This window comes from Sapajus apella, unplaced genomic scaffold (genome assembly GCF_009761245.1).
Source record: "Sapajus apella isolate SASKATOON/1434 unplaced genomic scaffold, GSC_monkey_1.0 scaffold52, whole genome shotgun sequence".
Lineage (NCBI taxonomy): Eukaryota > Metazoa > Chordata > Mammalia > Primates > Cebidae > Sapajus > Sapajus apella.
The window spans coordinates 11,339,522-11,364,016 of record NW_022436992.1 but is presented as its reverse complement, the minus strand read 5'-3'; the positions used below and the strand labels follow the sequence as shown (position 1 = coordinate 11,364,016).

The 24,495-nt window shown below is 42.7% G+C and overlaps 1 protein-coding gene and 1 long non-coding RNA gene across 6 annotated transcripts in view; one reads left to right on the top strand and one right to left on the bottom strand.

Moving 5' to 3' along the window:
- The window catches only part of ST3GAL5 (ST3 beta-galactoside alpha-2,3-sialyltransferase 5), a 49,580-nt gene extending 25,448 nt beyond the window's left edge, over positions 1–24,132 (top strand). For 2 of the 5 annotated variants that reach the window (XM_032243569.1, XM_032243570.1), the window contains 6 exons: positions 1,722–1,845; positions 3,917–4,028; positions 16,142–16,485; positions 17,760–17,946; positions 19,464–19,622; positions 22,892–24,132. In XM_032243569.1, coding sequence (XP_032099460.1) covers positions 1,722–1,845; positions 3,917–4,028; positions 16,142–16,485; positions 17,760–17,946; positions 19,464–19,622; positions 22,892–23,140 — 1,175 coding nt within the window. In that variant the 3' untranslated portion in view covers positions 23,141–24,132. Of the gene's footprint in view, positions 1–1,721; positions 1,846–3,916; positions 4,029–13,719; positions 13,802–16,141; positions 16,486–17,759; positions 17,947–19,463; positions 19,623–22,891 lie in introns of those variants that run through there. The other 3 variants (XM_032243571.1, XM_032243573.1, XM_032243574.1) reach the window with 2 other exon arrangements.
- On the bottom strand, positions 17,215–22,076 carry LOC116526880. Its single transcript, XR_004258309.1, has 3 exons — positions 20,013–22,076; positions 19,853–19,860; positions 17,215–17,225 (listed from the first exon to the last, which is right to left on the bottom strand). It is a non-coding gene; the product is annotated as an uncharacterized LOC116526880 (long non-coding RNA).
- Positions 24,133–24,495: the final 363 nt, after the last annotated feature.

The following is a 24,495-nucleotide window of genomic DNA, read 5'->3' as shown; positions in this document are numbered from 1 at the left end:
CTATAGTGAAGACATTATTTCTTATATATATGCATTTATTATAATAGTAACTCGTGCCTATATTAGTTAAGATATAACTTTTTTTTTTTTTCCTATTTTTTGAGACAGAGGCTCACCCTGTCACCCAGGCTGGAGTGGAATGTCATGATCTTGCCTCACTGCAACCTCCAGGTTCAAACAATGCTCCTGCCTCAGCCTCCTGAGTAGCTGGGATTACAGGCGCCCACCACCACGCCCAGCTAATTTTTGTATTTTTAGTAGAGACGGGGTTTTACAATGTTGGCACGGCTGGTCTCAAACTCCTGACCTCAGGTAATCTGCATGCCTCTGCCTCTCAAAGTGCTGGAATTACAGGCATGAGCCACCGCGCCCGGCCAACTTTGCTTTTAATTAACAATTCCTTAAACAAGACAGAATTTTATTCCTCTGTCATAGACCAGTCCAGAAGTAGAGTGGCAGCTCTCGGCCCTATGGAGTTGTCCCAAGGACCTCAGCTCCTCTTGTTGTTCCACCATCCTTGAATAATGTCCTCTCTGTGTGGTCCAGAGTGGTACATCATGTGTCCATATTTCAGTCAGGAGGAAGAGGGGATAAAGGAGAAGCCAGAGTATGCCAAGGAATACATGTTGAGAATTGCACAAGATGCTTCTGCTCATATCCCATTGGCTAAAACTTAGTCTTGAGTCCTAGCTCCAAGGGAGGCCAGGAAATGTAGTCTTCATTCTGGGAGGTGCTACACCCCACTAAAAATCCAGAGCTCTATTGAGAGTCAGGGGAAAATGAATATGGGGGAGACAGACCAATTTCTACTACAGTACCCCTTGGAATATTATTTAGAACTTGAAAAATTACAAATAAAATTAATTCAAAAGAGTGAGTAGGCAGGCATACTTAAGAACATACTTTTCAAGAAAAGTTTTACAAAATTGCCATATTCTCTCTTTTTCTTTTTTCTTGTTGTAGCACTTCTGCTTTTAATGTAACTTTCTTTTTAAACTTTTTTATTATAGAATATTTTAACCATACACAGAAGTGGAAAGAATTCTGTAGTGAGCCTTAGTACCCATCTCCCAGTTTAATAGATTATCAGCTTAAAGCTAGTCTTATCTATTCTCCCCTGCCCTCCACTTATCCCCTTCCTGAGTTTTTGAAGCAGATTTCATTTTCGCTATTTGATCTGTAGATATTTCTGTATATAGCTCTAAAAGGTAAAAGGACCTTTTTTAAAAAATAAACATTAAAGTTTAGGGTATTGTATTCACATGCAGTTGTAAAACATAATCTAGAGAGATCTTGTGTACCCTTTACTCATTTTCTCCCATTGGGAGCATCCTGCAAAACTATAGTACCTGTCACAGCTGGAACCTGACATGGATAGTCAAGATGCAGAACGTCTCCATCCCCACAACCTCATGTTGCCCTTTTATAGCCACACCTACCTCCCCCTCCACAACTCCTGACACTCACTAATCTGTTCTCCATTTCTATAATTTTGTCATTTGAAGAATATTAAGAATCATACAGTATGTAATATTTTGGTATCAGCTCAGCATAGTTCCCTCTAGATTCATCCACTTAGTTGCATGTAACAATAGTTCATTCTTAATTGCCGGATAGTATTCCAAGATATGAATGCAGCACCTAAAGGCTCTTTGAAAACCATAATCCTCCTAACTCTCCCCTCTCTTTGCCCCCACCGCCCTCTTCCCCTCTCTTCACAGCAATGCCAAGTGAGTACACCTATGTGAAACTGAGAAGTGATTGCTCGAGGCCTTCCCTGCAATGGTACACCCGAGCTCAAAGCAAGATGAGAAGGCCCAGCTTGTTGTTAAAAGACATCCTCAAGTAAGTACTGCCCCTGGGACTGTAGATCCCCCTGCTTTGGGTCAACTGTGTAGAAGTAGGAGAAAAATTCAGTTACAGCCCTAAAGATGGCTTATGTTGGAGAGCCATGCCTGGTCAAAGGATCATTCAAAGGCACATCTGAGTGAAGAGTGAGTGCACAGCTGGAGTGGGCCTGTACAGCTGGCTGGAGTCGGTAAGTGCACAGTGCCCGGTAGCTGCTTGGGCTCTGTACCTTGGCCTGGATGTCTGAGAGAGCAGCTCTCACTGTGTACTCCTCTTCATGCTCTTATTTAACAAAAGAGGGCTTTTCCCTTAGCTATTGGAAGTTAATCTAAAATATGGTTAATTAAATTTCCCTGAAGGCACTTGAATAGTATTAAATATTGAATACTAAAAACGATGACAGGTTTGGTCCAAGTCAACCTTATATCCTAATAAGTGGTAGAATTAATCAAGGAGGAAATTGGCAGGGTTTTTTCCTACATATATACCAGCGAAACTGAGTTGAAAATTGCCCTTTTTTCATGTCTAAAGATAGAAATCCAACCTTGCAATCTGGTCTTCTGTCTCACTTTACTGACTTAGAAGGTGTGGGAGAAAAGGAGATTTCTAAGAATAAGGCTTATGTCACATTCAGCCTCCCTTTAGTCACCAGCCAATATTTATTGAGGTCCACCATGTGCCTGACATTGTGCTGGGCATCGGCCACAAGGCAGCAGGTGGGATAGACCCATGCCCTGTGCTGCTTAGGCTGTGGGTGAGGCGGACTTGCACCAGGAATTAAGGCACAGTCTCATATGTGCCACAGACACTGGGCTCGCCTTTACACCCTTTTCTTTCTTTTTTTTTTTTAAAAATCAAAACAATGGAAGTATATGCACTGAATGTAACACCTTTTCTGGGGCTGGAGAGAAGAATAGGTAATACTAGGTTTACAAGATTGAAAATTCAAAGATTAAATTAGAGTCTCAGTAAAACATCTCATCCCTACTCTTCATTTCCACTCCATACTTAAAGATAACCTGTGTCACCAGTTTCTTGTGTGTGTGTGTGTGTGTGTGTACGTGTGTACTCTGCCGTGCCCCCTGCCCAAACCCACTTTTTTACACAAATTGATAGCATCCTGTTCACTTATCATTATATACAATCCCAGGGAAGAATTAAGTTGCTTGTCCAAGTTGTCATGGGAAGCCTGTTTAAATGAGAATTTTAAAGTCTTAGAAACACTTCCAGCAACACTTCATTGTATTCTTATCCTCGAATATTAAGAAATATTTTGCATCTATTACATATAGTATGTTATACTAGATGCTTTTTTTTGAAAAAACAAACAAAAAAACCGCCCTTTCTTTAGAAAATGGATTGTTTTCTCCTTAATTATTCCTTATATTTGTTCTTTCAAGAACAGAATTGCTTAAAGCAGTGGTTCTTAAACTTTGGTTGAAACTTTTTAGCTTGTAGTTTGTGTCACTGGAGAGCTTACTAAAAATGAGATTTCTAAAATTAAGACTAGACTCCGCTCTTTTCTCCAAGTTGTGTGTGCGTGTGTGTGTGTGTGTGTGTGTGTGTGTATTAAACTATATAATAGTGTGAACAAATATTTTTTAGGTCATCTTAAGGGTAACTAATGATTCTGTCTCATTTCATAGTCAGCTTCTCTTCTGAGTAGAATTCTTTAGAAGTACTATGAATAGACTGTTACTGTTTCTTTTCTCTTTTTTTTAAGGACTGACAGAATTTTAAAATCACAAAAGATTGAAACCAAGAATTATAGTTCAAATCTATTACTTGATTTTAAGTTCAAGAATTGCCATTGTGATTCAGATTTTGTTACAGTGCTCTTGCAAATAAATTTTTTTTCTGTGTTGCTTATAACAAAGACTCATAAATGACCAGTTTATCTTGTCAGGAAAACAGGAAATGGCCCCTCCCTTTCACCCCGACATCAACTTAAAGATTGCAGTTTTAGCTGCATAGCAGGCAAACCCATTTAGGATTCCATTTTTAGTTTCATGTTGTGTCTCATAATTCTCACATGACAAATCATAATACCTAATTGGTTTTTTTCCAGATGTACATTGCTTGTGTTTGGAGTGTGGATCCTTTATATCCTCAAGTTAAATTATACTACTGAAGAATGTGACATGAAAAAAATGCATTATGTGGACCCTGACCGTGTAAAGGTTAGATATCCCATTGGTGTGGTTTAAATGAAAACATTGCCAAGCATATGCTTAAACTATAATATCATTAGTCTACTGTGTTACAAATATATGTTAATAAAAGTTTGCACACAGAGGGGAAAGCACTTAATCTCAGCACTCTAAAACCAAACATACCACTAACTACTCCACAGTATCCTCCTCCCATTTATTGCAGCTGGGGTGCGGGGTGAGGTGGGCTCAATCCAACAGGCTCTAGGGCTCCTGTTGTGGAATTCATTTGCACTGATGCCATCTACATACATATTCTTAAAGTAAACAACAAAGAAATTCTCTGTTTTCTTTTCTCCCTCTTTTTTTTTTTTTTTTTTTTTTTGGAGTCAGAGTCTCTCTCTGCACCCAGGGTTGAGTGCAGTGGCAAGAACACAGCCATCTCAGCCTCCCCAGTGGCTGGGACCACAGGCATGCACCACCATGCCTGGCTAATTTTTAATTGTTTTGTGGAGATGGGGTCTTACCATGCTGCCCAGGCTGATCTTAAACTGGGCTCAAGCTATCCTCCCACCTTGGCCTCCCAAAGTGCTGGGATTACAGACATAAGCCACCATGCCTGGCCAGAAATTCTGTTAATATCACCTGTCCTTCCTGTGTTTTATTTTTAATTTTAATGAATTCACATTGCATTGCAAGATTTTTCTTTCAGCTTACATTTATGTTTCCAAATCAAGTGACATACCAAATACTAATTTCAGTAATGATTTTAGTGGCTAGATTATCCGATAACGTTTAGCCCAGGATGGAAGAAGAGATAACTTTAAATAAGGTGGCATGAGAGGAATGATAACTGACATGTATGGATACTTTTTATGTATTATCTCATTTAGTCATTATGCCTAGGAGATATCCCAGGATCATCTCCATCTTACACATGATGGTTTAGAAGGTTGAGCTGCTCACCCAAGTTCATGTCTAGTTTAGCTCGCTAGTTTAGTTAATGTAGTTTAGTGCTTCTGTGTGCCAGGAACTGTTCTAAAAGTGTGTTACCAATATTAGCTCATTTAACTCTCATCACATTCCTGGGGATTTAAGTGCTACAATTATACCCATCTCACAGCTGGGGAAACTGAGGAGCAGGGATATTTAGGGTCACCTGCAGCAGTGCATGGTGCATGGTGAAGCCAGGGCTTGACGTCAGTGGTGTGGTTTCAGAGTCTGAGCTCCTGACCACTCTGCTTTCTGCCTGGGTAAGGAGTGTCCACAGAGAGACCAAAGTTAAAAGCAGCATGGTGCAGAAAGGAAAGAGCTTAGATGTTTTACCTCGATTCAAATCTGTCAATTAGTAATGGTGAAACCCTAGGCAGGTGACTTGTTTTGAGTCCCAGTTTTCTCAGCTGTGAAAAGTAGAAGTTGAGTAAGATAATATACACAAAATTCCTTTCTTGGTCCTGATTTTTATTCATATGTTTCTACTTTAATTTGTACATCCTTTGAAATGCCTCCAATTTTTTCGTGGTATAGACAGGTATAAAGAAGTAAATGAGGAGCTCAATTAGTAAAGGCATAGCTTGGCTTCTGCAAAACCGTTGAGTCTTGGGGGTCTTGCTGGTTGCAGGGCCAGCCTTTCCGGCCTAGGTGTCCTCAGGTGTCTGCTGGCTCCTGTCATTTCATCAGCTTAACACATCTGCTTTGGTTGAGTGGGATGTCTCCAGTACCCTCTGCTCAGGTTTCCCTCTCCTCCGGGTCTGTCTGGCCTTGAAGACATTCCCCCCTCTCTCCCCACCAACCCCCCAGTCCTTTACAATTCTAAGGCCCTTCACAGCTCTCTTGACTCTCTTGGGTAAAGGTTTTAGACATCCTGTCTCTGTTTTTGTCTCCTGAGAAAGTCTTTACATGATGACACTTGGTATGGCTTCCTGCTGGGCTGGGAACTCTTCCCTTTGTTTCTTTGCTGCCCTTCTCCACTTTCTCTTGCATCCTCTTTTTCCTGTCCCTTACCATCTGACCAACTGTAAAGTGATTGTTCTAAAGTCTGAGGCAGTTGAGGAGAGAGGTGAGCTCTCCTGTACAAGGGCCAAGCATACTATTCCACAACCACAGGGTGGAGAAGGTATATTTTAGTAATATCTTGGGGGAAATCAACTTAGTAGTTTTACTGTCCAGCCAGGGCCATCCGTGTCAACCTGTGCTGCCTGTGATCATTTTGAATTTAAGCCACATGGTCTGCTTGTCTCTGCTGTGGTCAGCCAAGTGCTCTGGTTGTTAGGCTGTTACTTGTTACGTCTTCCCCAAGAAATCTTAGTGATTTCTGAGAATGACCAGAGTAGAAACTCAAGATCACCTCCCACAGGAATCATGGAAGGGATAGAAACATCTATGTAGCTTTAAGGAGAGCAGACCTGGTGCAGGGCATGTGGTGGCCAGTGTCAGTGAGCCAAAGGTTCAGGCCATGGAAGGATGGGCCAGTCCAGGCGGCCTTAACGGCAGGGCTCTGTATTAGGGGATACAGATGGCAGCCAAGCTCAAAGGAGAAAGGTTTGATAGCCCTGGGCATCCAAAGATGGAATAAACGGACCACCTTTGTGGTGACTCCAGAGGTCGTTAAGAAAGACAGGGGTCTGGCCGGGCGTGGTGGCTTCACACCTGTAATCTCAGCACTTTGGGAGGCCGAGGTGGGCAGATCACTGAGGTCAGGAGTTTGAGACCAGCCTGGCCAACATGGTGAAACCCCGTCTCTACTAAAAATACAAAACTTAGCCGGGTGTGGTGGCAGGCGCCTGTAATCTCAGCTCTTCAGGAGCTGAGGCAGGAGAATCACTTGAACCTGGGAGGGGGAGGTTGCGGTGAGCTGATAGAGCGCCACTGCACTCCAGCCTAGGCAACAAGAGTGAAACTCCTTCTCAAAAAAACAAAACAAAACAAAAGCCAGCGGTCCTATAGGTAGAATTCAGGCATCAGACAGGGAGGGGCTCAGGGGTCTTTCTGATCCCTACCAGGACTGAGATATGTACTGTGGTTCTCTGCAATTTGCCAGTGTCTGGAAAAATGGAGGCTGGTTTCATAACCTGGGGCTTTTCCTTTTCTGAATTCTGGGTAGAGTTGCCTCGACGGGAAGGCTGTCAAAGAACACCTGCATGCAGCCCTGCCAGTCCCCAACTCAGTGACTTTCAGACTGAACCTCACTGGTATTTCCAGGCTCCTCTGAAGCTTGCCAGATTCCATCGGTATTATCCTAATTCATGTGAGCCTCTCTTACTGCCATCTAAAGTATAAGTAACTTGAGAGTAGTGACTGTGTCTGTACAAATATGTGGTTCCTGGCATTCCAAGGAAAGGCATAGTGAGCCAGGGCTGCCTTTAGAGTCCCTGCTCTTCCCGCTGCCCTGGTTGTGTGTCTCCTCACCTGCCTTCCTGCATCCAGGCATGCCCCACCGTGGCTGGAGTAGTTGTATTCTACAATTTGAATCTAATGTGTTGCTTCCCTCCTTAAAACTCTTTGGTGCCTCTCCATTACCTTCAGGAAAATATCCAGACTCCTTAGTCTGGCCCATGAGACATTCATGACTTGGTTCCTGCTGATCTCTCCAGCCTCTTTGTGCCACCTCATTGTCCCAGCACTATGTACTTTAGGCATGCTCAGCCCCTCACAGGTCCTTGGGGGAAACTCTTCTTTCCTTTTCTCTCTTTTTTTTTTTTTTTTTGAGACAGAGTCTCACTCTGTCGCCCAGGCTGGAGTGCAGTGGCGCAATCTCATCTCACTGCAACCTTCGCCTCCTTGGTTCAAGTGATTCTCCTTCCTTAGCCTCCCAAGTAGCTGGGATTACAGGCATGTGCCACCATGCACAGCTAATTTTTGCATTTTTAGTGGAGATGGGATTTCGCCATGTTGGTCAGGCTGGTCTCGAACCTCTGACCTCAGGTGATCTGCCCACCTCAGCCTCCCAAAGTGCTAGGATTACAGGTGTAAGCCACCACACCTGACCTTTTTTCTTTTCTTTTGAATAGGGCCTCACTGTCACCTAGTCTGAAGTGCAATGGCCCAATCATTGCTCACTGCAGCCTCAACGTTTCAGGCTCAAGCAGTCCTCCCCCCTCAGCCTCCTGAGTAGCTAGGACTATAGCATGCACCACCATACCTGCCATATATATATATATAATTTTATATATATATATAAATTATTTTTTTTTTTTTTTGGTAGAGACTGGGTCTTACTATGTTTCCAAGGCTGGTCTCAAACTCCTGGACTCAAGTGACTCAAGTGATCCTCCTGCCTTGGCCTCCCAAATTGCTGGGATTATAGGCATGAGCCACCACACCCTGCCCTCAAAACATTTTTATTGAGGTATAATTAACATACCATATAGTTCACCCATTTAAAGCATATAGTACAGCCAGTCATGGTGGCTTCTGTCTGTAATCCCAGATTTTTGGGAGGCTGAAGCAGGAGGATCACTTGAGGCCAGGAGTTTGAGACAAGCCTAGGCAACATACCAAGACATCATCTCTACTAAAAATAAAAGCATTAGCTTTGTGTGGTGGCTCTCAACTGTAGTCCTGGCTACTCCAGAGACTAAGATGGAAGGATCGCTTGAGCCCAGGAGTTTGAGGCTACAGTGAGCTATAATCATGCCACTGCACTCCAGCCCATACAACAGAACAGAATAAGACACTAAGAAAAAGAAAGGGATGCAGTGCAATGGTTTTGTGCAATACACTATGGTTTTAGTGGTTTACAGAAATCTGCAACCATCACCATGACGCAAGTTTAGAAGGTTTTTAAAAGAAACTCCACATCCATTAGCAGTCACTCCCTATTTCCCCCTCCCACGAGTTCTAGGCAACCACGAATCTACTTTCTTTCTCTATAGATTTGCCTATTATGGACATTTCATATAAATGGAGTCATCCATTTCATGGTCTCTTGTGACTGGATTCTTTCACTTAGAATAATGTTTCAATGTATACCCATGTTGTAGCATGTATCAGCACTTTATTATTATTTCTGGATAATATTTCATTGTATGGATATACCGCATTTTGTTTATCCATTCATTAGGACCTTTGGGTTGTCTCCACTTGTGGTTATTATGAATAATGTTGCTGTGAACGTGTGTATGTGTTTGTGTACCTGTTTTCAGTTCTTTTATGTATATACTAGGAATACAGTTGCTGGGTCAGATGGTAACTATGTTTTGCTTTTTGAGGATCTGCCAAGCTTTTTTTGAAATGGTTGCATCATTTTACATTCTTGTGAGTAATGTACCAGAGTTTCAGTTTCACCACATCTTCATCAACATTTGTTATTGTCTTTCCTTTTTTACTACTGCCGTCCTAAAAGACGTCATGTAATATCTCATTGTGTTTTTGATTTGTTGTTCCCTGATAGCTAATGATGCTGAGCATCTTTTCCATGTGCTCACTGAGCATTTGTATGTCTTCTTTGGAGGAATGCCTGTTCAGATCCCTTTCCCATTTTTAGTTGGGTTATTTGACTCTTTATTCTTGAATTGTAAGAGTTCTGTTTTCTGGATACTAGTCCCCTATATCTGGTATGTGATTTTCAAGTATTTTCTCCACCCTCTAAGTTGACTTTTCACTTTCTTGTTATTGACATTTTTAGCACAAAAGTCTTTAATGCTGATGAAACCAAATTTACCTATTTTTCCTTTGGTCATTTGTGCTTCTTGTGTCATATCTAAGAAACCATTGCTTAGTCCTAAGTTTTCTTCTCATGTTTTTATAACGTATTCCCTCTTACATTTAAGTCTTTGATCCATTTTGCATTAACTTTTGTATATGATATATTAATCCATTTTCGCTACCTATAAAGACATACGTGAGACTGGGCAATTTACAAAAGAGGTTTAATTGCACTTACAACTCCACGTGGCGGGGGAAGCCTCCCAATCATGGTGGAAGGCAAGGAGGAGCAAGTCACGTCTTACATGAATAGCAGCCAGTAAAAGCGAGAAACTGTGTGGGGAAACTCCCATTTTTAAAACCATCAGATCTCATGAGACCCATTCACTATCACACAAAGAGCATGGGAAAGACCCACCCATGATTCAGTCATCTACCACTGGGTCTCTTCTACAACATGTGGGCATTTCAAGATGAGATTTGGGTGAGGACGCAGAGCCAAACCTTATCAGTGTGAGGTCAGGGTTCAGAGTCATTCTTTTGCACGTGGTTCTCCAGTCATCTCAGCACCATTTGTTGAAAAGAACTTCCCTGTGTTTGCTGCATTCTTTCTTTCTTTGCTGCCTTGAGCCTTTCCCTGCCCTTCACCCTTCTGTTACTCATATTTTAAGTCAAATCTCAGCTTGGGGTTGCCCCTTCTAAGAGGCTAACCCTGATCATCCCTCTCTGTGTGTGAGGGAGCCCCTTCGTGCATTAATTCTGATGTTTATCATTGTAGGATTTCAGCTGTTCATCTTCCCCACTTGTCTTCCAGGCCAGCTCTTGGGAGACAGGGGTTGCATGCTTAATGTTTTACATTAGTTAATAGGCACTTATGTATATTAGACTTTGTGGGGAGGGGGAGATAGCGCTTGAATCACAGAGCAATCTTCCATTATCTATGAACTCTAGACTGTACAGAAAATCCAGCTCTAACATGTAATTCTTTGAGTACATTCAATAATGCACCTTAGTTTTAATGTGAGCAACAGGACTGATAGTACCGTGCAACCCTAAGCATCCACTGGTAGACAGGGAAAACCCCAGTACCCACTCCCTGCTTCTTCTCCCTGAACCATGGAATGTAAGTCCTTTCATTAGGCTACCGGGCCAATTTTTAGACCTCAGTTCATGGCTGGACCAATAGCAACCTTCACAGATGCCAGAGCCCTGCCTTGATGGACTTCAGTGAGGATTCCTGACCAATCACTGACAAGGGGGGTGGGAGGACCTCTGATGGAGAAGTCATCCTCCCTGGTCCCACACCTGCCTGGAGAAGGAGCCAAAGCCACCTAAGCAAAACTGGGCAGCATCCCACAGTGTCCATCTACCATGTCACCCCAGCGCTGAGCGATTTCTAAAAGGTGACTTTTTTCTATCATTCAAAAAACACCAAAAATTCAAGTAATACAGAAACAAATTCAGGGGAAAATCCCTTATAATTTTTCATAGGGAAAGAGGAAGGAATGGGGGCAGTTATGTAGTCAAACATGTTTGTAAAACTCCGTAAGTTTGAAATTAGTAAAATACAAAGTGAAAGCCTGCTGTAATTATGGTGGAATTGAGGGTGTCTTATTCTGTTACTAGAGAATTTTTTTTAAAGTAGGTTTTTAACATTTTTGACCTTGTTAAAATGCTCCACTTTTCAAAATGGTCCTGACAGGATGTCCCGCTTCCTTCCACGCAGAAAAAAGGTGGTTTGTGCAGAAGTGCAGACTTCAGAAGGCTTTGCAACATGAGAGGAACAGCAAGAGTTGCCTATCACGGAGGATTTGGGGTGGAGGGATCACAGGATATGGGACAGAAAATGAGACAGGGCCAGATAGTGGAAGGCTTTGAATGCTACACTAAGCACGAAGCAGCTCCTTAATTTGATACCTGGTTGTGTGCTGTTGAAGCAAGAACAGAGTGGAGGATATGGCCCATGTGGCCCTCGTGTTCTGAGTGGCTGTGAGATGGAGTATGGTGTGAGCTCTCTACGAAGAAAACCAGGCAGTCAGTGGAGATTTGATCTGGACAAATTTGAATTCTCATGGATGTAGATTGGCAGAAGGCCTCAGAGCCGTAAGAGTGGGGCCCTATTAGCTCTGTTGGTTCCACTTAGCAACTCACAGCGTGAGTGGGACCCTGCTGGCCCTGCTAGACTGTTAGCGTTGTCTGTTAGCATTGTCTGGTGGCACTGGTCCCGGCCTGCATTACTGCAGCAGAGGAAGTGTGGCTGTGGCAGTTGTGGGTTTTGTATTTTCTATTTAAATATGTCCCTTAATGTGCCAGTTGTTTAAAAGTGTGGTTCAGATGTGAAATTGCACTTAAAAGAAGTTTGAGGAGAGATGAGGGCACGTTGATGTCCGTTTCAGTTTGGGCTATGTGTAGCAGCATTTTGAACTTGGCCCTTTGTCCTCGCTGAGAGCTAAAGGCCACTTACCACCCTGCGGACGGCATTGCATGCAGTTAATTATGGCCAAATGGACTCTACGTAAGAGTAAATCTACGTAAGATTTACTCCTTTGAAGCCTATTGTTTGATAAGTATTAATAAATGTATGCAGCCACACCTCTGTTACCACAGTCTCGCTTTAGCACATTCCCATGGCCCAAGCCAGTTCCCTGGAGCCCCTCTGCAGTCAGTCCCCACCCTCATCCCTCAGCCCCAGGCTGCCACCACCTGGTTGAGTTTATACTGTAGTGTTCTTTCTGTGACTTGGTTATTTAATTTTTTTTCTGCTTTTAACTGGGTAAAAGTTATAACTTAAATGTGAGTAAAATATGTCAATAACTTGACCCTCAGTTACCATCCTTGTGTGATATCATACAAGTCTCCACACATGCCAGGCACTGGGCAAAATGCTTTGGGCATCAGAGCAACCTGGGAGGAAGAGCCAGCACTGGAGTTTACAGGTGTGGGAAATGAAAGCTCTACAGGGAACTGATGCCTCCAGATCATGTGATCCCACATCTCCTTAACTCCAGACATGAGTTTTCTTTCAATCTGAATGTTCTACCCTGTTCTGGATTAAATAATAATAATAATAATAAGTGCAATAGAACATTGCCTTTTACTATGAATTATGCTGCTTGTATTTCTAAGGGTTTTCCTCAAAATTTCAGAGTGGAAATGAAAGTGGGGATTTTGCTGAGGAAAATTGCTCTGTTTTTAATACCCTTCTGTGAATTTCACATGATGTTTTTCCTGACACATTGCCACAGCATTAACAATTGGCACTACCAGATTATCTACTTAGTCTTAATCGTGGACAACCTGCAGGCTCAGCCCAGAAGATGTTAAGAACGGAAACCTTTGTTTTTGTCCCTGGATTTGAAACGAGTGGGAGTTCATGTATTTTACAAGAAAGTCGTCAGCTCCTGGCTGCCCAGGGAGCCTCATCTGGATGAATGCCATCCGGGCCCCAGCTGCCTGAGGCCTTCCTGGGAGCTCTGGCGTCACCTGCAGGGGAAGACGGCCTAGTCACACTGCCTGCTCTTCCTCGCAGCTCCTGAAGGTGGGGCGCTCCCCTTGAGGAATTTTCTTCTGAGCTGTAAGCCACAGGCAAGCAGTGGAGAGGGAGGAGAGCAGCTGAGACAAGTGTCGGTTCAACTCATTTAAAGATGTGGGACAAGCTCTAAGAAGTCCCCAAGACAATGATATCTGGTTGTGTGCTATTGAAGCAAGAACAGAAACCATCCAGAGTGGAGGACATGGCCTGTGTGGTCCTTGTGTTCTGAGTGGCTATGAGATGGAGTTCGGTGCGAGCTCTCTACAAAGAAAGCCCTGTCTCCAGGCAGGCAGTGGAGAGTTGTTAAACGAGCTGAAACAAAAGAGGATGAGGAATTGCTGTGGCTTTAGCTGTTGCCAGCGGCATGTAAAACACTCGGTCAGGATTTACTTACCTCGTCCGCTGTCAGGCGCAAGGAGGGGTCACAGTAAGAAGGAGACTATGAGACATGTGCCCTGCCCACAGTATAGAAAATTAAGTTGGAAGCCTGAAATTGACCTCTAGGTCAGAATGGAAGTGGAATGAAATTTTACTCCTTTCTAGATGAAGCTTCTGAAGATGAGACCTGGCAGCGCCACGAGCGTGCAGCTCGCTCACGCACCTCTTTCTAGTCCTGTGGCCATCGGTGAGCTTCTCCAGGTCCCTCTTGCCACTTCTCAGATGTTCCTTTCTGTTGTAGGAGATTGTAAAACCATACACTTAGGATGTGATTCTCAGTGGAGAATTAGACCTTTAGGTCTCTAAAAATTGCCATTCATGACCTTCAGGCCTAATGTTTAGAGATGAATGTGCAGTGTGGATACCTGCTCTGTGTGTCCTGCCTCCCCCAGCTTGGCATTAAGCACCAGAGCATCGCTTGCTGGAGGCCTGGCCAGAGGTGAGCCCCTCCATTTGCTGGCTAGGGGGCTCTGGGTCATGGCAGATTCCTTGCTTGGCTTTCCCATGGATTCCTCATGAAGATGCCAATCTGTATTTAAACGTTCGTTCTCAGTGGTGGTGTTTGTGTGTGCTGATTTCTGTCAGAAGAAGCTGTTGTTTTAGGAGCCAGGGAAGGACTTAGCCCAGATTGCTGTGCTAGCTGAGACCTCTTACAAAGTGAAGATACTAATGACTGTCTTTTAAGGTGCCATAGTGTCATGAGAGTAAACGGAGGTAGTAGTTATGCATGGTGTCTGTAGCAGCGTTTCTGAGGCTCCAAAAATACCAGTTCCTTTTTCAGAAATTGGGCCAGATCCTTGGGATATAGACAGTGATATCATTGGTGCCAACAATTTGGCAAAGCTATAATATGTTAACTGTTTCTGCCGTAATAGGATAGATGCATTCCTTAAAAAAATGTATGAAGCAAAAATTAGAAAATAAAAATAACAAGGCCTTGAGGAAAAACATAGGTGGGGTCAAACATTTAAACCTATACCACAGTAATAATCCTCATAATGATACTGACAAAGTTGAAAAGATATATTAAATTCCTAATAATAAATATCCCAGTAAATACAGGATCTCACACACACACTGTCTGCCTGCAAGAAGGCAGTGAATAGGAAGGGTAACTCAGGGCCAAGACTGCTAAATATGGAGACAAGGACAAAAAAGCACAAAGATTAGGGAGAACTACCTGACAGGGATTCTGAGAAGCATTTGTCCAGCTGAGCCGAGAGGAAGACTGGGGTGAATGGACACATGTACCATATTCCCCCAAGGTTGTGTTTGGGGTTTGTTTGTTTTCTGAGACAGCGTCTCCATCTGTCACCCAGGCTGGAGTACAGTGGCACAATCATGACTCACTGAAGTCTCAACATCCCAGGTCGAGGATCACTTGATACTCCTGCCTCAGACTCCCATGTAGCTGGGGCCACAGGTGCATACCACCACACCTGGCCTATTTTTAAAAATTTTTTGGCAGAGTTGGGATCTCACTATGTTGCCCAGGCTGGCCTCGAACCCCTGAGCTCAAGTGATGCTCTCACCTTGACCTCCTAAAGTGCTGAGATAATAGGTGTAAGCCACCATGCCCGCCTTTCCTCTGAGGTTTGTTGCTTTCAGCTGGGCTAATGAACTTGGGATTTAGCAGCAGCTCCTGGCTGAGACAAAACATTAAAATGTGTATGAAAACGCAGACTGGGAAAATGCCTTGAAACCAATGCAATTTCTATGTTAAGGGGACATTGTTCCCTGATTCTATTTAAGGTAATTTGCATTCTAGGCTGTGTGAAGCTCTGTACCTCAACTGATAAATAAGCCTGTTCGTCATCCTGCTAGATGAGAACCTGATATATGAAACCTTTTTTTTAATCATGGTAAAAAAAAAAAAAAAAAACATAAAATTTACCATCATAATTATTTTTAAATGTACAATTTGGCAGTGTTAAGTATATTTACACTCTTGTGAAACAAATTTCTAGAACACTTTCATCTTGTAAAACCAAAACTCTGTACTCATTAAATAGCTTCCCTTTTCCCTCTCTCCTCGACCCTGGTAACCACCATTCTTTCCTGTTTTTATGAATGTGACTACTTTAGATGCCTCATATAAGTCAGGTCATATAGTATTTGTCTCTTTGTGACTGTCTTTGCTTAGCACAGTGTCCTCAAAGTTTAACCATGTTGTAGCATGTATCAGAATGTTAATGAAACATGAAGTCTTAAACACCCTAAAGTACATTTTTTACCCCAAATGTATTTGAACAGTGTTAGGCCAGGGGTGGGAGGTGGGAGTCCTTGTTTTGCCTGTGCAATGAAATGAATACCCTGCTATGTTTATCTCCTTGTCATGTGATTCTCCCAGGCTGTTTCTTCAAGTTTCTAAGTCTAGCTTAACTCGAAAATGCAAATGTTCTTTGTTAAAAGACAGTAATCGACACAGGAGCTACATCAGATATCATAGGACAAATTGTCATCTAGAAGAGTACATTTTAAATGCAGGAGAGTTTTTATAACCCAGATTGCTGTGATTTCATTCCAGAGAGCTCAGAAATACGCCCAGCAAGTCTTGCAGAAGGAATGTCGACCCAAGTTTGCCAAGATGTCAATGGCACTGTTATTTGAGCACAGGTATAGCATGGACTTGCTCCCTTTTGTATGGAAGGCCCCCAAAGCGAGTGAAGCTGAGTCCAAGTACGATCCTCCTTTTGGGTTCCGGAAGTTCTCCAGTAAAGTCCAGACCCTCTTGGAACTATTGCCAGAGCACGACCTCCCTGAACACTTGAAAGTCAAGACCTGTCGGCGCTGTGTGGTTATTGGAAGCGGAGGAATATTACACGGATTAGAACTGGGCCACACCCTGAACCAGTTCGATGTTGTGATAAGGTACATTGCTTTTATTTATTTGTTTACTTATTGTTTTTATTTTATTTTTTGAGGCAGGGTCTCACTCCTGTCATCCAGACTGGAGTACAGTGGTGTGATCTCGGCTCACTGCAGCCTCAACTTCCCATGCTCAGGAGATCCCCCACCACAGCCCCTCCAGTAGCTAGGACCCCAGGCCACACACATTGCAGCTAATTTTTTATATTTTTAGTATAGATGGGGTTTCTCCGAGTTGCCCAAACTGGGGTACATTGCTTTTAAAACCAACCTTTCTCTCCTAGAACTCAGTGCACTGCTCTTGGTCAGTGCGGCTCCAGGAACAGTGAGGGATACAGGAAGCTCTTCACAGTCCCTGCCATGAAGAGACTTACTATTTGAGAAGTTGAAACAAAAACACAAAATGGTTGGATGCTCCAAGCGGTCATATTGACCCTAAGTTGAAGGAGCATGCTGCAGGCTGCAGCCAGTGGCAGAACATTGTCAGAGGAAGTGAGGTTTGGAAGGTGGGTAGGTTCAAGTAAACCAGCAAAGGACCCAGGCAGGGGCAAGAAGAGGACACAGCAGGAGACTTGAGTCGGTGAGGGGCCTGGCTTCTAGAGAAGGGGCTGGGGCCAGTGAGTCCTGGAAGCCAGTGCTGGCTGGGACATGGAAGGCACACAGAGAAGTTCAGACTCACCATGATAGCCAGTAGGCAGTCATCCTGGATTCTTTTTTTGGTTTCACTGTTTAAAAATTGATTTCTGGCCAGGTGCAGTGGCTCGTGCTTATAATCCCAGCACTTGCCAAGGCAGGAGGATCACTTGAACTCAGGAGGTTGAGTCCGGCCTGGGCAACATAGAGACAACTTGTCTCTACAAAAAAATCAAAAAGTCAGCCGGGCATAGTGGACTAGATTTTCCCTTCTGATTCCTTTTTTGAAATTCTGGCAAGAACTAATATCTGAGCACAATGGGAAATTTCTAAGGAAATTTTACTGGTACCTAGAGAAAGTCCCAAATGTAATATGCTTAGATTGAGTAAAAATAGTAGAGCTAGATGAAATTGCTTGACATTCAAGAATTAGATACAAATGTTCAGTCAGGGACTAAAGGCTGCATTCCTTGAACTCCTAGAAAGACGGAGCTGGGAGGGGCCATGAGACTGCTGGGAATACTCATTCCTAGTCTGAAGAGAATGAAGAAAATGTGGAGGACATGACATGGATAATGTCTGGTACGCAAAGATGGTTGATGGCTTGTTTTGTCAGTATGTCTTTGTCCTTTTTATTTAAATAGGTTAAACAGTGCACCAGTTGAGGGTTATTCAGAACACGTTGGAAATAAAACTACTATAAGGATGACTTATCCAGAGGGTGCACCGCTGTCTGACCTTGAATATTATTCCAATGACTTGTTCGTTGCTGTTTTATTTAAAAGTGTTGATTTCAACTGGCTTCAAGCAATGGTAAAAAATGAAACCCTGGTAAGCACTAGAACTTCTATTAAATGTTCCTTAGTAAAAAGTGAAGGAGACTCAGTTGTAATTATAACCTTTTATTTTTACACATACACAGTGGAGTGCATAGTTTCATGTTGTCTTTCAAATGATAATCGCTCTCTTTGTAGAAACACCTCAGCAATTCTTTCTTTTTTCTTTTCTTTTTTTGAGAGGGAGTCTCACTCTGTTGCCCAGGCTGGAGTGCAGTGGTGTAATCTTGGCTCACTGCAACCTCCACATCCCAGGTTCAAGCGATTCTCCCACCTCAGCCTCCTGAGTAGTTGGGATTACAGGCACCTGTCACCGTGCCTGGCTAATTTTTATATTTTTAGTAGAGACGGGGTTTCACCATGTTGACCAGGCTGATCTTGAACACCTGACCTCAGGAGATCCACCTGCCTCAGCCTCCCAAAGTGCTGGGATTACAGGCGTGAGCCACCACCCAGCCACCCCTCAGCAAATTTGCTGCAAATTGCTTTTAGAACCTAATTAAGAGTCACATGAAAATGGTGATCATTGCTTAATGGTAATATCCAGATTGTGACCAAAATTGCTGTTACTGAGGTTGTTCACTTACCTGGTTCTCCATACATGGGCTTGCATAGCTTTTGGCATAGTTCCAGATATTAGATTTACTTAGATGAATATAAGCCTTTTTGAGGATATTGAAAAGAATATAAGATTGTTAAGAAATACTCCTAAAGAGCTTCTCCAAAAGTGCTTTAGTCAGTGGTTCCCTTGTTGAAATAAATTCATAACATTCCAGAAAGGCAGCTATGGAGGAGATGGCCCTCACTTGGTCATATTCTTTTTGTCTTTATTGATCACATTACTTTATAGTCCAACACATTATATTCAAATACATTTCAGAGGTCAACTGTTGAGGACTGTGTGCACATTTATAGACATATGCACAAACTAGCTGTCTGTGAAACTAATGGGATGTATTAGACTTTTCACACGAACTCCATGTGATGAAGAATTTGTATTTCCAAAGCTGATTCTATACCAGTCATCATGGTCTTCTGGATTTTTCTGTTGGGTAGAAGTTCCAATTGGAAGATGAATCATATATGAAATGATTTCAGTCAGTTGCCAAGAGACTTCATGGGACTAGGAAATAGAGTAAATGGGAGAGGATGCAAGGTGAGGGCAGTCACAGCACTTAATAGCCTTTTTGCTTGGGCTGTTTGCTTGGGCTTCCCTGGACAAAATGGTAGCTTTAGAGCCATTGAGGAATGTTTATCTCAAACAAATACGAGCTGTTCTACTGTTTCTCTCTTTGTCCAGTGCTGCCTTTCGGAAGTGGTTATTTTAGAGTTACTTTTTTGAGTTGAAGGGCTGAATTTGCATAGATTTTGCAATCTACAGGAGTAGGTTGCTGCAGAAGGCAGTGCACAGGGCCACATGGGGTCATGCCCATGGCCTTGGCCTGATGAATGGGAATGCTTTCTCCCCTCCCCTGGAAGGGTGACTAACGACTACTTGCTTGCTTTCCTTAGCCATTTTGGGTGCGACTTTTCTTTTGGAAGCAGGTGGCAGAAAAAATTCCACTACAGCCAAAACATTTCAGGATTTTGAATCCGGTTATCATCAAAGAGACTGCCTTTGACATCCTTCAGTACTCAGAGCCTCAGTCAAGGTTCTGGGGCCGAGATAAGGTATTTTTGTTGCTACTCAAAGTTAATTGTTCTCTGTTTGAGGGGAGATGTTTACAAATTTCACTTTGGCTCAACTGTATACCCAAAAGCATCTCCAGTGGAGAAACCCAGCCTTTGATTAGATGCTCCATGTGTGCTTACCACTGTGCACTTGGCCGCAGGGCTCCTCATTGTTTAATTGGCCTTCTCTCCAGTGACTCTTCCGTTTAGTGTAGGCACCCCATTAACACTTACATCACTGAGATGCTATGTAAGGTATTCTTACTCCAGGACTCCATATAACTGCAGGACACTGAAAGGCACTTTCGTGATCTGAAAAGTCATTTACATTTTATTTTTTAATTTTTTTCAATTAAAAAAATCTGTGCCTCAGAGAAAAGTCATATTTACATTTGTAGGTGATAGTTATAAAAGTCAATTCTCAAGAACAGTGTTTTTCAGTTAATGCCTGGGTCTCATCTTAGGCATTCTGATTTAATTGGTTTGTATTTTAAGATTTTCTAAATTCCCTGGATGATTTTTATTTTGCAGCCTAATTTGGGAACTTTGTGCTCTAAGCTATTTATTGCAGTAGAGATTCTTTACCTGCAATTAGCAAGTGCTGCCACCAGGGGGAGCGGGGGTGCGCATGCCTTTGTTACTTGCGGCTTCTTGATCTAAATAACTTGACCTGTGTCTTTAAAACTTAAGACCTGTGTGGAAATTATCACATATACAACGAGAGTAAACACTGTCAGAATACAAAGAGCTCTTATTAAATCAAAAATAAAAATATGAACCAGTGGAAAATGGGCAAAGAATAGGAATAGATATTTCACAAAAGAATGAAAATAGCCAAAGAATACATGGAAAAATGTTCAGCTTTACCAATAATCAAATAAAAGCAAATTAGAGCCACAGTAGCATTTTTGCCCACTTTCTTAGCAAAGACTTAAAAGTTTGATAATATCCTTGTTTGGCAGGAATGTGGATAGAATGGTCAGTTGGTACTTTTCCTGGAGGCTATTTTGGCAATATTAAACCATTTTAAATATGAATAACCTCTGACCCACCAGTTTTACATTAAAAATGTTATTACAAGGAAATTAGAGAAATTTGCAAAGATGGATATTCTAGGATGTATACTATAGCGTTGACAGCAGAGGACTAAAGACAGCCAAGTGTTCGTCATTATGGGATTGTTTAAACAAATTATTATAAAGTCAATTCAATATTGTGATAGGAAAACACCTCCACTGTATATTAAGGAGAAAATCAAGATATGAAACACTTGAAAAATAAATGTATGTGTTTAGTATAAAAGCCTGGAAAAAGACACCAACCTGTGAAGAATGCCCTTCTTCAGAGGGGAAGTCTGTAGAAGGCTTCTGCTTTCTGTTTTATAATGTGTCTATTAGTTGAATTCAATGTTTGCCTATTTTTATAATTGATAACATGGCGTTTTTCTTTTGGATAAAAACATAAAAGAGGACTTCTGATCTAAAATTGCAGTGTCAGAACTCATGTATATGTCCTTCCAGCAGATGAAGAAGCCTGTTGAGCAATAGGAGGTGTGGTCTCAGAGGGCATGCTATAGAGATAACATGCTTCGGGGAGTTTTTCATCGTTTTTTCGTTCTCTCCATATATCACTCCAATGGACAGTTGAATATACACACTCCTTCCACAAACATTGAGTATTCCCTGTGTGCCAGGCTGGTCACTGGGGGTACAGGGTTGGAGAAGACAGAACAATGCCTAGAGCCGTGGCTAAACAAGAGTAAAATATCCTTTGTGTTAATTTCCCTTGGTTTCTATTTCCAAGCTTGCAGAATGGCTGTTGAGTTTCTTTTTAACAAATGAGGTTGGCTTTGAGAGGTACCAAGGAGCAGGAGGCAGGTTTTAACAAATGATGGCTTCGGGAGATGTTCCTAATCCCACCTGAATTGGTGAATTCCGAGGGTCCACTGTGGTTCCCATTTACAAAAAAGGAGAGTTATATTTATGGCAGCTACAAGCTCAACTAAGATGAATGAAAAGGGAGCCACGTTTGCACATGAAAAGCGAAAGGATGCTAATATGGAGTATTAGTAGATTGGTGTCAGCTGTCGAGGAGGCCTAGTGAGCTGCAGGACCTCCTGTATTCCTCCCTGTCCTGTGTACTGTCTTTGCCCAAGACTGGCATGGACATCCAGAAAGCACAGTGCCAGATTTGCACGTTCCAGGAGGTATGACAAGATGCCAGACATGAGGAGGGAGTGGGGACACATCAGAATCTAGAAAGGTTTAGACATAGGGCATTCTAGGCCAAAGTCAGTAGTATACATTTTTAAAGGAACAAATATGAAAGTCTTTTATTCGGGACAAAAATTTACTTGCAGCTGGGCATGGTGGCTCATACCTGTAATCTCAGCACTTTGAGAGGCCAAGAAGGGAGAATCACTTGAGCCCAGGAGTTTGACACCAGCCTGAGCAACATGGTAAAATCTTATCTCTACAAAAAATACAAAAATTAGCCAGGCCATGGTGGTGCATGCCTGTAGTCCCATCTACTCAGGAGGCTGAGGTGGGAGGATAACTTGAGCCTGGGAAGGTCGAGGCTGCAGTGAGCCGTGATTGCACCACTGCACCCCAACCTGGGTGACAGAGCGAGACGGACCCTGTCTCAAAAACAAAAAAGTTTACTTGCCCAAACCGAGGGTGGGAAGAAACTGGTTTAGCAGCTCAACATGGGGAAATGGCCCGGAAGTGCTATTTGCCAGCAAAGCTAATGGGGCCCTTAAGGTAGGCTGTAGCTGCAGGTGGTGTGAACGCAGTCTTCTGCAGTGAGAACGGAGAATCCCCTGTTCTCAGGAAGGGAAGGGCTCCACAAACCATGCCCTGGGAAGGACTGTAGAAGGTCCTGTGGCCACCTATCCCAGAGCAGACCTCATAGACATTTGTCACTGGGAAGTGGGAAGTAGGCTTTTTTTTTTTTTTTTTAATGATTCTGGGCATCACATATAGGACCAGTGGGGTAGACATTTTAGAAAGTATACCTTTTAACTTTTTGTAAGAATTGTTAGACTGCCTCGAAAGTGTGTGAATATCACAGACCATGTTTTAGAGTCTAGATTCCTGACTTAAATGGGGACTTGGACTCTAAAGTTGCTGATGTATAAAATTATGTGATGTAGACATTGCAGCCCCGGTATAGCTTTCATGACTCTGATAGCATCTGTAATATTGACAAAATGGTGAATTGTGCTAAAACTTTTTTTTTTTTGCTTTTTGGTCTTTTCCCTTTCTCAGAACGTCCCCACAATCGGTGTCATTGCTGTCGTCTTAGCCACACATCTGTGTGATGAAGTCAGTTTGGCAGGTTTTGGATATGACCTCAATCAACCCAGAACACCTTTGCACTACTTTGACAATCAGTGCATGGCTGCCATGAACTTTCAGACCATGCATAATGTGACAACGGAAACCAAGTTCCTGTTAAAGCTGGTCAAAGAGGGAGTGGTGAAAGATCTCAGCGGAGGCATCCATTGTGAATTCTGAACACACAAAACCTCAGTTGAAAATATAACTCTGAACTCTGAGGGCTGTTTTTAATAGCCTTCTTGATGTATTTCATCCTGCAAATACTTTGAAGTGCAGCTGGTGTTTTTAACTTTTAATTTAAAAACACAAAAAGATTTTAGCTGTTTCCACTTTTTTTTTCTATTTATTTCAGGTCAGTGTTTGTTTTTGCACAGCATTTTGTATGTTAAATTTTAAGAACTGCATTGGAAAGACTTCTCAAAGAGAATTGTTTGTAACGATGTGCTGATTTTTAAGAAAGTAATTTAATTTGTAGAAATTCTGTTCGTTTATACTGCACAGTGAATGCAGGTAACTAATTGGAAGGAGAGGGTAGGTCACTTTTTTGATAATGGCCTTGAGCCTCATTCTGGTTCCCTGCTGTGGCTGCGCTGCTTGGGGTGATCCACGGAGGATCCACTTTCAGGATGATATGTTCCGCAGCTATGCTGCTGATACGGGGTCCGTGACGCAGCAGTGTGAGGCCTGGGCTGGTCGGAGGAGGTCACAGCCCTCTCTGTTGGTCTGCCCTCTGCAGAAAGACTCAAGAACCAACCATGGAAGCTGTCCTGTAAGTCCCTTGTGGGGAAGGGACATGGAATCTGTGTCCTCTGACAACTGTGAAGCCGCCCTGGGCTGTAGAAACCACAGTCTTCCCAGCAATTATGACAACTCTTGAATTTCTTGGGTTTTTTTTTTTCTGCCCTTTCAAAGCACTTAAGTGTTAGATGTAACGTGTTCCAGTGTCTGTCTGAGGTGGCTTTAAAAAGCAGAACAAAACCTTTGTTATCCAGAGTCATGGGAGAGTACACCCTTTCTAGGAATAATCGTGTTTTGGGAAACTGAAATAAAATCCTCCCAGTATTATAAATTGCATACTTTAAAAAAAGAACGTTTTTTGAATGCCTACCTGGCAATGTATACCAGGCAATGTGCCAGTTTAAAAAGAATAAAAACTTTTGAGGAGCTCTTGTAGTCTGGTTAATTTCAGTGCTTATGTCTATGAGCCTACCCAAAATGTCCTTCTTGGATGCTGCTGCTAGGTGGAGATCTCACTGTGGATCCCAGTAGTGAGGGACAGAGAATTAAGGTCCCTTGTCCTGCAAGCTGCTTGAGCCCAGACAACTGTGAACCCTTCTGGAGAGATGCTAGGTGTTGGTGGCTTCCTCCTCAAGGAAGGGCTGGCCCTAGCTTCTGTCTCTTAACAGCATTAGCCTCTGATATCAGAAGATCTGCTGCTATTCTGTTCCCAGCCTGCCCCAGACTCGGCTGCCTTCATCACTGTTCTCCATTCTGTGGCTGCTATTGTCACTAATGCCACCTCCCTCCACTCT